Genomic DNA, 15305 nt, shown 5'->3' with positions numbered 1-15305 from the left:
TGGAGTGGAGTCACCCACAGGGTTACCAGTTAAAATTACTCACATAGTTTGGTATTTCTGTAAGAAATCTGCACTCCATACATCCAATTTCCATTTCCATTCATTTCAAGTGGACCACATGCAGCAGCCAATCATGGAAAAGTCAACAGTTGTCAACCAGAACACAGAACTTTAGTAGGCCTGCTAAACCCCAGTGCCTCAGTGATCAAAAGAGGCAAGAGTCAAACTCTGACAAACACATTTGGTGTGTTTATGCTGGTTAAAAAATGGAGAGGTTGCTTTCTCCAGACGCCAAATGCAGAAAAGCAAAAAGGGAATCAAAGTGAATATTTAAAACAAGCATCAGCCGGCTCAGCTTTCATACAGTATGGTTTAGATGCGATTGATCAAAATCCGTTCCGGTGCTGTGTACCACAAACGCGGCTGTTGATTTTCTTTTCCGCCAACTCTTCTTCAGCATGTTGGAACTAGACCCACTTAGTCCCGGAGATACGGGTATCCACTGCTACAGTGACAAAATTAAATTACAAACGAATGATTCACTTTATACACGCCCATTTGATTTGCATGGGACTTGAGATATGAGACAGAGAGCTATTTATATTATATGTAGGGAACCGTTGAATGTTGGAATGCCATTATGCTTTGGTGCAAGGTATGATGGATACGTGAATATAGCTATAATGTGTGTGTGCTGGCGATAAAAAGCACTTGTCTGTTCCCGGAAAGGAGGCCTGCTCAGGGAGCACTCAAATAGCCTATTTATGTTTGCTTTGATTTATACTTGACCTCCTGCCACATTTAGACATGCTTTTGACACATACAGTTGAAGTCAGAAGTTTACATACACCTTAGCCAAACAGATTTAAACTCAGTTTTTCACAATTCCTGACATTTAATCCTAGTAAAAATTATGTGTCTTAGGTCGGTTAGGATCACCACTTTATTTTAAGAATATGAAATGTCAGAATAATAGTAGAGAGAATGATTGCAAACCGTAGTCTGGCTTTTTTATGGCGGTTTTGGAGCAGTGGCTTCTTCCTTGCTGAGCGGCCTTTCAGGTTATGTCGATACAGGACTCGTTTTACTGTGGATATAGATACTTTTGTACCTGTTTCCTCCAGCATCTTCACAAGGTCCTTTGCTGTTGTTCTGGGATTGATTTGCACTTTTCGCACCAAAGTACGTTCATCATCTGTACATATGAATGTGGTACCTTCAGACGTTTGGAAATTGCTCCCAAGGATGAACCAGACTTGTAGAGGTCCACAAATTTTTTTTCTGAGGTCTTGGCTGATTTCTTTTGATTTTCCCATGATGTCAAGCAAAGAGGCACTGAGTTTGAAGGTAGGCCTTGAAATACATCCACATGTACACCTCCAATTGACTCAAATGATGTCAATTAGCCTATCAGAAGCTTCTAAAGCCATCACATCATTTTCTGGAATTTTCCAAGCTGTTTAAAGGCACAGTCAACTTAGTGTACGTAAACTTCTGACCCACTGGAATTGTGACACAGTGAATTATAAGGGAAATAATCTGTCTGTAAACAATTGTTTGAAAAATTACTTGTGTCAAGCACAAAGTAGATGTCCTAACCGACTTACCAAAACTATAGTTTGTTAACAATACATTTGTGGAGTGGTTGCAAAATTAGTTAGACAGACAGACACACACACACAAACGCATTCCATGTAACAGCTGCCAGACCAATATCACGTCCTCTTGCTCTCCTCCCACTGCTGCAATCATTCATATGACTGACTGTGTTTTCTCCACCCTGTATAGCGGCAAGCACCATTCCAACATCAACCATTGAAAAAGAGAGAACGCATTAGACAGAGATAGATTGGTGCAACCAGAAAACAATGTAAAAGGTGGTCGTTGTAAAAGTCCCTTTTTTCACTCTTTGTTGATGACTGCTGATTTACTTGATTGTGTTCCGTCCTTTATAAGATAGTCTTGTCACCAGTATTGACACACCCCTGCTCTGCAGTATTGGGCTAAATAAACACTGACTACAGTAGCACCAAATAAGAAAGGAAGAGAAGGACAACAGAAGTCAAACAAAGTACAAAATATTAGAACAATTCATGATGATGATGCAATGATACCATTTCCATGTATCTTGTTTTTCCGCCTTGAATGAATGTGGCCCTCGACAAGGGCAGGGATAAAGGCAATGACTAGGAGAAGGAGGATTACTTTGGCCTACACTGTATAAATCACAGATACAGATGAGGCTTTCTAGTCACATCGACTGTATGAAAAATCCAATGAATTGTATTTTGTGTTGCGTAAGCAAGATTTGACATTCCAATGCCTCTACCCATACTCCTCTGTATTTCTCTGTTTACCCTCCAATACAGGGACGAGAACACATCACACAGAAGAACATTTTCCCTCCCTATGAAATCACCTCGGCACACTGTGCTAACCCTGACCTGGAAGTTGAAAAATGAATGGGCTGTCATCAGCAAGAGGGATGTGTTAACATTCTACAGGTCAGGGCTGCCTCTGCCTGTCATAATGACTGACTGTTTCTGTGATACCCGGGGGGACGGAAACTACACCTACATTGGACCAAACACACATCTATCATTTACCCACCATGCACCATGCCCAGGCACTTTGATATATCTCCCTCTCAATTGTTTCAATTCAATTTAAGGGCTTTATTGGCATGGGAAACATGTGTTAACATTGCCAAAGTAAGTGAACTAGATAATAAACAAAAGTGAAATCAAAAATCTTATTTAACAGTAAACATAACACTCACAAAAGTTCCAAAAGAATAAAAACATGACAAATCTCTCTCTCTCTCTCTCTCTGATGACATCAGAGAAACAACAATGAAGATTGGAGATGATGACACATTATGATTATTATGGTGTAAAGGGCTGAGGCATTAGGCCTAATGTGTGGACCAGTGGGATGATGAATGAGCCTGTCGGTCTCAGGGATAAATTAACCATGCAGCATGTGTGTTATTGGGCTGGAGTGTCCACGCCCTCTTAATGTTATTGGTGTCTGGGCTTCCAGCTCGGCCTTGGCACTGATTTGTACTTTATCATCCGCTGGTTTATGAGCTATGACCCCCAGCTCTGAATTATACCACCACGTGGACTCCTAATAATATCCCTGTGTGTGTGTGTGTCTTTGTCTGTGTGTGTGCTGTGCAGTCTTGAACATCACATCTGAGACGAGACAGACAGAGATCTGTAAATGAGCTGCTAGGGGTAATCTCATTACATGACTAGGAGTCAAAGGAGGCTGTGCAATTACTACCCCATAGCTTTGATACTGTAACTAGGCATGTGCACCTCCTATGGTACCACCAAGACTATAGACAGACTATGATAAGATTCCCCCTGCTACAGTTTTCCTTTGGTTATCTCTGTTGGGTAAGACGTGTTGCGGTGGTTGAGGTAAGGGGTCTAGGAATAGGACCAACATACACAAACACACATGCCGAGACACAGGGTGGAAAAGGGGGCACGGGGGGGGGGGGGGGGGGGGGGGGGGGGTAGGATCCAATTACAGCTCCCTCTGTCATCCACAACTCATTAAGACACACTTCCCTGTCTGAGGAGCACCCCTAACTGCTGGGGGTTCAAATGTCGCGCAACTCTGTCGCGGTGTAGCTTACCAACCCTCACTCCTTCCCTCCTTCCCTCCCTCTCTCCCTCCACCAAGGCGTCATGTCCAATTAGGCTGCAATATCCTCCACATGAAACCTGGCTCTTTGGTGGCTGCCTGCCTGGCTCTCCTGTCTTAACAACAGAGGAAAGGCAAAGGCAGAGTGATGATGACTGGACCAAAGACAGGGATATTTCTGGAGGACTTGCCTTGCTTGGCAGCCCAGGGGAATTCCAATCTTGAGGCTCGCCCGGTTCTTTCTTGAGTAAAGGATCTTTGGTGGGCTGCTAGGGACCGTTGAGATTTGCACTTATTGCGCTCTGAAATTGAGGCTCAAACCGCTCAACCTTGTTGTGACAGATCGATTTGCAGGCAGATTTTCTGTGTTGTCCAATTATAATTGAATTCTGTTTGCTGCCTGGGCCATGTTCCCTCCCTGATAAAACACAATGACTTTCCCCAGATTGGTGGCATCATGGGGTGACAGTGGCACTGTGCTGGAGATGACAAAGTGAATATGTGAGCACCAGATTAGCATTTCCTCTGTGGATTCAGCTGTCAACCATCGCAACTCTGAGAAAAACTCTGAAGGCAAAGGATTAATTGGTGATGTGTCACTGGAGCTTTTTGGGGAGTTGCATTTTAATACATTCAGATAACTTCATACAACAGTAGAGATTATTAAAAAAAGAAAACCGATTTCAACATCTAGTATTGCACACATAAGCCCCTTTTACTACATCAACTTTTAGTGTGGGAAATGTATAACATAAAGAAACAGGCTGTTTTACCAGGGAGCCCTCCCAGACATCTGGTCTAAGTTATACGGATGCTGCTGCACTGTAGCCATTATCATGCTAAGCAGTCTATCTTCAGAAACAGACATCTGCAATTAGCCACCTCTATTACCGGCTTGGAGGATGCTGTTGTGATTCTTATAAAGTGGCAGGGCATGACATCTCCCGCCAGACTGAAAAGGCCTTGAAAGACAGCAGTGTGCTTAAGAAGGAATTCATCCACCGCACGGATGGACGGACAGATAGCCAACTTCAAAGACCCTAACGACTCATTACTGTCCTCCTAATGTGGGGAGGACGCCCCACATCTCTCCCCACGTCTTTACTGTGGTCCTCTCTCCTCTAGTATCTACCCTTTCTCCCCTGTTCTCTTTCCTCTCTCGCCGCTACCCGTGTTCTCGTTCTCTTTTCTCTGTCCCCTGTTCTCTCCCCTCTCTTCTCAGTCTCCTCTCGCCGGCCAGCAGTGTCCTCGGGGAATAATGAGCTTGGCCAGTTAAGACAAAGGAGCTGATGTGAGCTGCCTTCCTATGTATGGCTCAGTGGTCATTGCCATGTGCCCTTGTGCTTGTATCGCCTCATTTAGGTTCGAACCCCATCCCTACTATCTACTGCATCGTCTCCTCAATGGCTTTTGTCTTGTGAAATGATCCTGCTTATGAGCAAAGAAATATCATTACCATTTAATCCACCTGTGTATGCCATGAATACTGCCCTTCCCATTGTGAGGCCACCAGTCATGTCAGAGAAATTAATCGGATCCTTGGTTGTTTTGTGCTGTTTAATAAGATAATGCTGTTTTTTGACGTTATTGCATGATTCCTGTTTCCGGCGGTCATTTGTTGAATGTCTGTTTGTGTATTAGGAAGAGAGATTGAGAAGGCAGGTTAGGTGCCATAAAATTGCTCAGGGAGACAAGTCTGGTAAATATAATGAATCCACAGGACCTTGAGCAGATTCTCTTCGCCAGGTGTAAGAGACACAAACAAAAGCACCATAAAAGAAAAGCCTAGTAGAACCCCGTCAGTACGGCTCCCTCAGGCTAGCTGTATCTCCCCCGGTGTTTCCCCTGAGGACTACACCATTCTGTCGTTCTGCTTAATAAGATAAAATATAATTTGTAAAACAGAGAGCCAAGTCCTTGCCACAACCTCCAGCAGGTCCTTCCTGAAGGTGGATTAAGTTTCTGGTCTATTGATGCAAAAAGCCATAAGCCAGGGAACATTGTAGGCTGTGTTATTGTCTTGATGGCCAACAATTACCCTGGCGCTGCCGCATTGCATGGAAATCAGATTTAATCACTCAGCATCAGCAGGCAGTGATTCATGGGCCTTCAGTCACAATGTCGGCTGCCTTTTGTTACCCAGCAGGCTGTGGGGACATGAAAGCTTCACCCAGAACCGTGCATGCGTGTGTGCGTGTGTGCGTATGGGTGTGTGTGTGTGTATATTTGTGATTGCGTGTTGAGGATTTTTCATTAGGCTCTATTCAAACTGTCATCAGGGGAGAAACTAGCAACCTGCTAGCTTGTTAATCACCAGCATCATCCAGGCTGGTGGGAGTATAGACCTCTGGTTCCCATCAGCCCAAATGGCTGGAGCTGGAGAATCTGGCACATCAGCAAAACAAAACAGAAAATAATAACAGGAAATATGGAAGAGGCTCCAGTTTATGGGTGATTTCAATCTGCTGCCACTGCACAAAAGAGGGTTTTATTAAACTAGAATTGATACGCCCTCCAGATTCTGCACCAGCAAATTCAGAGGTGTGTGTGCATCGTATGCGTACCCTGTTTGTCTCTGTGGTTGTTGTCGTTATGTTGAAGAGTTATTATCAGGATGGGGACTTGTCAAAATGCTGCCATCAATTGTTATGTTTATGACAGTGGAAATCTCATTTCATGTCATAACAAGCAAAAAAGCTGCACATCAGCTTGCAACACAAATTCCACAGTTGGACGCTGCTGTTCTTGCAGTTTCTAAAGTGAACTCTACCCCGGCAAGTTGTTTACAGTGGAGTTTGTGTGATGAGTGGAATGTAATTTCTTTCAGATCTCAGAGGCAGAATGGGACGACCTCCTGGAAGAGTTTGAAGAGAAGAACTACCTCAACGCCAGGCGATGGAAACCAGGCCAGGACCCGTACAAACTGTATGCCTTCAACCAGAGAGAGAGTGAGAGGATACCCAGCAACAGAGTTCTCAGAGACACACGTCATTACAGGTAACCTACACAGCACAGCACACGTACACAACCCATTCATGTGTGTGTACCTTCATGCACACTCGTATGTGTGTTTAAGTGTGTGAGAAGGCATTTTGTGAGGATGAGTCATTTCCATCTTAATGGCGCTTATTATGCCAGATCACTCTGTCTTTCAAACAGGGCTGGATGTGTCTGCTTCTGTGTGAGCTAACGATGGCTTGTTTCCTCACATTGGATATGGTTTCTAGAAGATGAGATGGAGTTGATCTGTGTAGCAGCAGCTACAAGATGCATAGAAATAGATAATTGCCACATGCGCTGCAGTTTGTGTGAAAACACCCCACCTCATTGGTGGGTGGGTGCTTACATTTGTCCTATTTCACACATGTACAAGTGTGTATTATGTGTGAATTGGAAATTCTTTTTTTGCATATCCCACTCCCCCTGAGACACCCTCGGAGAGTAGGGTCACGGCCAGGGTTCAGCCATTATTGACGGCGACCCTGGAGCAATTGGGGTTAAGTGCCTTGCTCAAGAGCACATCGACATATTTTTCACTTAGTTGGCTCGGGGATTCAAACCAGCGACCTTTCAGTTACTGGCCCAATGCTCTTAACCGCTAGGCTACCTGCCGCCCCCATTACCTTTGCTTTTATTCGCACACTCCCAATTAGACTAAGACCATTAGTCTTAAAGTGGATATCATTCAATTCCTCTCACTGCACGACTGATGTTTCAAATGCCATTAAGCAACAAATCCTACATGAATCCCTCAAAGACTGATTCCACCGGAATAAGAAGAACACAGAGGATACTACTATAATAGTGGAACACAAATATCCCACAGCAAATATCAAACACTGTGTTTGCAAATATCATAGGATGAGTTTTGACCACAGAAACACAGACTTGGCAACTTCCACATTCAATTGTTGACTGGTGTGATGTTTTCATGAATGAAACCAGTTGAGCGTCATGCTGACAGAGCCTACACTCTCTAAATGTTTAACTAACATACAAAAACCCTTAGGAGGCGAGAAAATCATGTTATTTTACACAGACTAATCTGCTGGCATGAAATGTTCATTTTAGAGCACTATGCTCTATTTCAACTTCATTTGACAGTGATGTTAAGCTTCTTTTTCATTCTGTTTTCAGTACTATTTAGCTGCTTGCTTTTAACTGAAAATTCCACCCCAAAACTATCTTGCATCATATGGGGATGATTTCTGTATTTTGACAGTTATACAGTACCAGTCAAAAGTGTGGACACACCTACTCATTCAAGGGTTTTTCTTTATTTTTTACTATTTTCTACATTGTAGAATAATAGTGAAGATATCAAAACGCTGAAATAACGCATATGGAAGCATGTAGTAACCAAAATAAGTGTTAAACAAATCAAAATATTTTTTTGATTTTAGATTCTTCAAAGTAGCCACCCTTTGCCTTGATGACAGCTTTGCACACTCTTGGCATTCTCTCAACCAGCTTCATGAGGTAGTCACCTGGAATGCATTTCAATTAACAGGTGTGCTTTGTTAAAAGTTAATTTGTGGAATTTCTTTCCTTCTTAATGCGTTTGAGCCTATCAGTTGTGTTGTGACTAGGTAGGGGTGGTATACAGAAGATAGTCCTATTTGGTAAAAGACCAAGTCCATATAATGGCAAGAACAGCTCAAATAAGCAAAGAGAAATGACAGTTCATCATTATTTTAAGACATGAAGGTCAGTCAATACGCAAAATTTCAAGAACTTTTAAAGTTTCTTTAAGTGCAGTCGCAAAAACCATCAAGCGCTATGATGAAACTGACTCTCATGAGGACCGCCAAAGGAAAGGAAAACTCAGATTTACCTCTGCTGCAGAGGATAAGTTCATTAGAGTTATCAGCCTCAGAAATTGCAGCCCAAATAAGTGCTTCACAGAGTTCAAGTAACAGACACATCTCAACATCAACTTTAGACCGGTGGAAAGCTGTCCTTTAGTTTGATGAGTCCAAATTTGAGATTTTTGTGTCCAACCGCCGTGTCTTTGTGAGATGCAGAGTAGGTGAACGGATAATCTCTGAATGTGTGGTTCCCACCGTGAAGCATGGAGGAGGAGGTGTGATGGTGTGGGGGTGCTTTGTTGGTGACACTGTCTGTGATTTATTTAGAATTCAAGGCACACTTAACCAGCATGGCTACCACAGCATTCTGCAACGATACGCCATCCCATCTGGTTTGCGCTTGGGAGACTGTCATATGGTTTTCAACAGGACAATGTCCCAAAACACACCTCCAGGCAGTGTAAGGGCTATTTGACCAAGAAGGAGAGTGATGGAGTGCTGCATCAGATGACCTGGCCTTCACAATCACCCAACATCATCCCAATTGAGATGGTTTGGGACAAGTTGGACCACCGAGTGAAAGGAAATCAGCCAACAAGTGCTCAGCATATGTGGGAACTCCTTCAAGACTGTTGGAAAAGCATTCCTCATGAAGCTGGTTAAGAGAATGCCAAGAGTGTTTAAAGTTGTCATCAAGTCAAACGGTGGCTACTTTGATAAAACATCAAATATGTTTTGATTTATTTAACACTTTTTTTGGTAACTACATGATTACATATGTGTTATTTCATAGTTTTAATGTCTTTACTATTATTCTACAATGTAGAAAATAGTACGAATAAAGAGAAACATTAAATGAGTTTATGTGTCCAAACTTTTGACTGGTACTTGAAATCTTGATTGCTGACAAGCAAATCATTTGGGGACAATGTCAGCAATGCTCCCTGCCTAGTAGACAGTTAAGGACACTGATGCGCCTCTCAGCCATACTCCCATCTCTCACAGATTCTATTCATCCATGCTGGAATGAAGGGTGAGAATTGAACGACCTATATTGATTTTCACTGTTAGTGGTGTGTTTGTCTCCAGCCCTCAGGAACCGCCTGCTTGTTAGCTTCAGCAGAAAAACCTGTTTATGTAATTCATGTGATCTGCTCAGACCAAACAAAGGAGAAAGAGAGATGTGTGTCTTTATCATACACTTATTGTCTTGCATGTCGTTTAAATTTTGTTTGAGCTAGTTGTCCTGTACTGTAGTTACCTAGTTGGGTATGTGGATGATCTTCACAAATCTTTATCATGAATTTTTACTGGTGGAGAAAGATTTTCTGCACTGTTGATGAACATGGGGCAATTACTAATTTATGACATTTCTCTAAGTTGCTTACAGCTATGAGCTATTTTCAAATGAACAACTGCACACCCCAATCTGGGTCAGCCTACCAGCTTTGTTTGGAGGTCCAGATTACTGTAAATCCATGAAAGTTAAACATGGAAACTGCATTTGGGGAAAGTGGGATAAGTTGAGCCATTGTTTACATTCAGCATCACTCCGTCAAGGGAAATATAGTATTCTTTATAACAAATATATCTACATATATTTCAGGATGTTGTGTTTCCCTGGACATAATCAGAATTCATGTAAACATTGCAGTTTTGAAAACATATCTTGTCCAAAAAAAATATCTTTTGGCACAACTTTCTATGCTTCCATTCTTAAGTTTCGCTTTTGCGTCTTTTACTTTAGGTATTGTAGGTTTTATGAGGTAATTAAAAATATATTTCACAGCGGTTTAGATGGTACAATGATTATCTACAGTATGCATTGCTTGTTTTGTTACATAAACTGATATTAGGCAAACTATTAGAATTTTTGCAACCAGGAAATGGCAAGGCGATTTCTGCATATTGCACCTTTACGCATCTTTTAACACAGACTTAACACCTTACAAACACTTTGTACTTTTTCAACACTTTTAACATAGGTCTGGCCCTGCTGTTACCTCATATCCCAGCAATAATGCCTTGCATTACGCCTGAGAAGAAAACACTTCAATTTGCTCAAATTTGCTCAACTTGCTCAATTTCCTCAAATTTGCCCAACTTGCCATTGACTATTGAGTCAACTTATCCCATGGCCATTGGTTCAACTTACCCCAAGGCAAACATTTGGACCATATTAGCCCACACAGTTACAAGGATGCACTTTCATGCTATGTGTTTAAGACCTTATAGAGATCCCAACTGATGTATAGAACAACCTTAAAAGTATCTACTTTGGTTTAGATAAAGTCAAGCATCATGAAAGTTCTAACACAATAAATTAATTTGACTTGGTGAAAATCGTTTTTTTGGACCTAACTTGCTTACCAATTTTTCCATGTGGTTTCTTCCATCACAGACTCAATGAAATGATGACCTCTTTCTAAATATTTGGTCAAATTAATACTTTTGTGTATGGCTTCCTATAAACAAGGGTGGCTCAACTTACCCCTTTGGCTCAACTAACCAGTTAGTATCTTTTGGACACAAATGGAGAGTTTTCCGCAGAATCGGTTATTTGCATTTTGTGACCTATAAACATGTACTTTGAGCACAAATCGAACTGCTTAAGGTTAGCCAAGATCCAGTTGGAAAAGCCAAATTGAGAGTTAAAGTTTGCCTTTGCCCCAGGTATGGCACTGGAGCTTTTTGGATGGTTGGTTGTTGCTGATGAGGCTAGGATAGAAAGCCGTTCCTTCTTGTCTCATTGATCGGGTCCGTCACACGGAGCCTCAGGCTTTTCCACACACTGACCTGGCTTCTACCTGTCTGTCAACCATTGTATCGCTCCATCGCTTACAAGACAACAACTTGTCTCACTCCCTCTCTCATCTTTCAGGTCCCCCTGCGGAGAGATAGGACATGTGTGGGAATGTGTGTGTGTGGTTATGTGAGTGTCTATGTATGTGTGTGTTCGTGTGTGTGTGAGAGAGAGAGAGAGAGAGAGAGAGAGAGAGAGAGAGAGAGAGAGAGAGAGAGAGAGAGAGAGAGAGAGAGAGAGAGAGAGAGAGAGAGAGAGAGAGAGAGAGAGAGCGAGAGAGAGAGAGAGAGAGAGACAGAGAGAGACAGAGAGAGAGAGATACTGAGTGTGAAAGGTAGAAATAAGTCAGGTATTGATTGCTCTTCTGTATTTGGCTAACACCAGATCTACGGTCAGCCAGTCACCAGGACATGTCCTCCCGTGTTTGGCTATTACACAAGCAGCCTCACCCACCTCCGGGACACACACCAGTCCAGTTGAATAAACTGTGCCTGGCATCCAGCCTTTGTTTAGGAATTCATATTTACTCAAAACCTGAAACCTCAACTGCATTTTGTCGTTTCAGCAGGTCTGAAAATATATCCTCACACTGTCTGCCAAGTCTCTATTCACTGTAATATTTATGTTGAATTGGTGCCAGTGAATATTCACAACCGTCACTCCTCCCTGCTCCTGCAGACAGACAGACAGACGCTAAACCCATTCTATTATGTTATGAGCTGCCAGCCTACAGCCCAGAGTGACCTTCCTATAGCAAAGCCTTTCATAACAGAAACATTCAGTCACTGTCGTGGGGCTCACTAGTCGCCACACCTAGCGCTTTTCTCCACCTGGAAGCTGCTTTGAATGTGAGGAACATGTTGCTGTGGCATTTCGTATGCCGTGCAGGGTGGTTCAGCGCGGGTGGTGGTTTAGGAAGGCAGCTGTGCTTAGGGAGAAAGTTTGCGCTCCATATTTCCCCACAGACTCCCCTCCGCCTCTCAGTCGGCCATCGATCTCCATTGAAGCACAGTGCTTTAGTAATTACACAGAAAACACAGCACAGAAAATGAGTTAATTGCTCTCTGATACCACCTGGGTTGTTTTTGTCTTAGCTGGGTCTAAATGTGTTTTGGAAATATACCAGGCTTTACTGACTCACTTATGGCCTGTTTATACCTGAAAAGCTCTATGTTGATCAAAGAAATGACCATGATCTATACGATATTGATAACTCCTGTCCTCCACCCTCCTCTGTTTGTGTGTAGAGCCTGCAGTCCACTGTACCTAAATCAAACATGAATCATTCAACTCCTGTCTGTCTCCTAGTAAAACATTGTTGCAGCTCTCACAGCTCCACAGGCGTGTTTATAAAGCCGAGGAAGGCTATTGAACAGGGTGAGTTCTCTTATAGGAGGGGTCATTTTTCATATTTGATTAAAAAGGGGTTGTATTGAAATTGGGATTGCTGAAGCGCACACCTCACACGAGGTTCATTTCACAACACATTCTCACTCATATTACTGTAGAGAACTTTCACCACCTCTTTTAACCTAACGTTTCAGATGAATGGCTAAAATTTGATCAGTTTCTCACTCAAATTTATTTACTTTTTGCACTCAGTTTATCTAAGTGTTACCTGAATTTTAAAAAGCTTCAACTTGAGAAAACTTTGGCAAAAAATGCAGTCAATTTAAAAGGATGTGTTTGTTAAAATTGTCTAATATGTTCATTCATTGTCTAATATGTTCATTCGTGTATTTGACACTGTTGACATTGGGCATGTTCATTTATACAGTAATTATTATTCAATATGTCCTCACCCAGGACTTGAACTCACTACCTCTTGGGTCATGGCATTCCAAACTTCCTGCTATGCAACTATGTCTGTGTCAATTATCACTTAATTTCACCATTCTGTCTTCATTGATTTGATTTACTTATTTAAGAAACTTTCGTATTTTCTGTATAGTTGTCACTTACTGGTGGGGCATATTACTCTGTTTAAATTAATATTACTCCTTAATCACTGTCACGCCCTGACCATAGAGAGCTTTTTATTCTCTATGTTGGTTAGGTCGGGGTGTGACTAGGGTGGGTTATATAGGTTATTATATATCTATGTTGGCCTGGTATGGTTCCCAATCAGAGGCAGCTGTTTATCGTTGTCTCTGATTGTGGATCATATTTAGGCAGCCATTTCCCCATTGTGCTTTGTGGGGTCTTGTATATGTCTAGTTGCCTGCGGGCACTACATTTGCGTCACGTTTTGTTTTGCGCTTTATTGTTTTCTGTGTGTTTCACTTCCAAATAAAGAGGATGGAACCATACCACGCTGCATTTTGGTCTGATTCATATTACAACGATCGTGACAGAAGATCCCACCACTCACGGACCAAGCAGCGTGCACAGGAGGAGAGGGTATCCTGGGCCTGGGAGGATATCCAGGAGGTAAAGACATCCTGGACTTGGGAGGAGATAATGGCAGGAGACGAAAGCCTTCCATGGAAGCAGACGCAAGCGGTGAAGGAAGGACAGCGACAACGCCGGGGTTCGTGGCCACGATACAAGCCCAAGAAGCAGCCTCAAAAACATTCTTGGGAGGGGCACACAGGGTGGTCGGCGAAGTTGAGGTGTGAGTCAGAGACCGTCGAGGAGTTATTGGACAAATTGGAGGAGAGTGAATGGAGGGGAGAGTTAGAGACCTTCGAGGAGTTGTTGGACAAATTGGAGGAGAGTGAAGCGAGAGAGCTACTGGTTTGGCGTAGTATGCACGGCATTCGTCCTGAGGAGCGTGTTAGCTGTCCGATGCCACCTGTGCCAGCTCCCCATACTCGTACTGAGGAGCGTATCATTTGTCCGGTACCATGTGGACCGGTTCTGCGCACCAGGTCTCCAGTGCGCCTCCACAGCCCAGTACGTCCTATGCTAGCTCCCCACACTCACCGTGCGGAGTGTGTCATCGTTCCGGCACCCTCTGTGCCAGTTCTACGCACCAGGTCTCCAGTACGCCTCCACAGCCCAGTACGTCCTGTGCCTGCTCCTCGCACTCTCCCTCAAGTGCGCCTTCCCAGTCAGGTATGTCCTGTGCCTGCTCTTCGCACTCTCCCTGAAGTGCGTGTCACCAGTCAGGTATGTCCTGTGCCTGCTCTTTGCACTCTCCCTGAAGTGCGTGTCACCAGTCAGGTACGTCCTGTGACTGCTCCTCGCACTCTCCCTCAAGCGCGCCTTCCCAGTAAGGTACATCCTGTGCCTGCTCCCCGCACTTGCGCTGAAGTGCGTGTCCCCAGTCCGGTGCCACCTATGCTGGCCCCACGCATCAGGTTTCCAGTGCGCCTCCCCAGTCCAGAGCTTCCGGCGACGAGTCCCAGTCCAGAGCTTCCGGCGATGGTCCACAGTCTGGAACCTCCTGAGATGGTCCACGGTCCGGAACCTCCTGCGACGGTCCACGGTCCAGAACCTCCAGCTCCATGGCAGGAGCCTTCCTCTGCGCCGATGTCCAGTCAAGGCACGGCGTCCAGTCCCGTGCCAAGGCAGGAGCCTCCAGCGAGGGTTCTCAGCCCAGAACCTCCAGCGAGGGTTCCCGGTCAAGAGCCTCCAGCGAGGGTTCCCGGTCCGGAGCCTCCAGCGAGGGTTCCCGGTCCGGAGGCTCCAGCGAAGATCCGCGGTCCGGAGCCTCCGGCAACGAGCCACGGTCCGGTTCCTCCGGCGACTAGCCACGGTCCGGTTCCTCCGGGGATGATCCACGGTCCGGAGCTTCCGGCGACGATCCCCGCACCAAAGCCGCCACTGAAGCTGACATATCCGCGAGCGGAGTGGGTACTTTGCCCCACACCGGAGCCGCCCCCGACGGTAGATGACCACCCGGACCCTCCCCTATTGAGTCAGGTTTTGCGGCCTTTGGGGGGTGGGTACTGTCACGCCCTGACCATAGAGAGCTTTTTATTCTCTATGTTGGTTAGGTCGGGGTGTGACTAGGGTGGGTTATCTAGGTTATTATATACCTATGTTGGCCTGGTATGGTTCCCAATCAGAGACAGCTGTTTATCGTTGTCTCT

At 44.2% G+C, this 15305-nt stretch overlaps 1 protein-coding gene across 2 annotated transcripts in view; it reads left to right on the top strand.

The window, feature by feature from the left end:
• Window positions 1-15305, top strand: part of LOC129825133 (polypeptide N-acetylgalactosaminyltransferase 14-like) — a 135417-nt gene that overhangs the window by 10447 nt on the left and 109665 nt on the right. For both annotated transcript variants that reach the window (XM_055884958.1, XM_055884959.1), the window contains exon 2: window positions 6485-6654. In XM_055884958.1, the coding sequence (XP_055740933.1) occupies window positions 6485-6654 (170 nt within the window). The remainder of the gene's footprint in view (window positions 1-6484; window positions 6655-15305) is intronic.

This window comes from Salvelinus fontinalis, chromosome 27 (genome assembly GCF_029448725.1).
Source record: "Salvelinus fontinalis isolate EN_2023a chromosome 27, ASM2944872v1, whole genome shotgun sequence".
Lineage (NCBI taxonomy): Eukaryota > Metazoa > Chordata > Actinopteri > Salmoniformes > Salmonidae > Salvelinus > Salvelinus fontinalis.
Note: the sequence above shows the minus strand (reverse complement) of the source record. Positions and strands in the feature narration are given on the sequence as shown.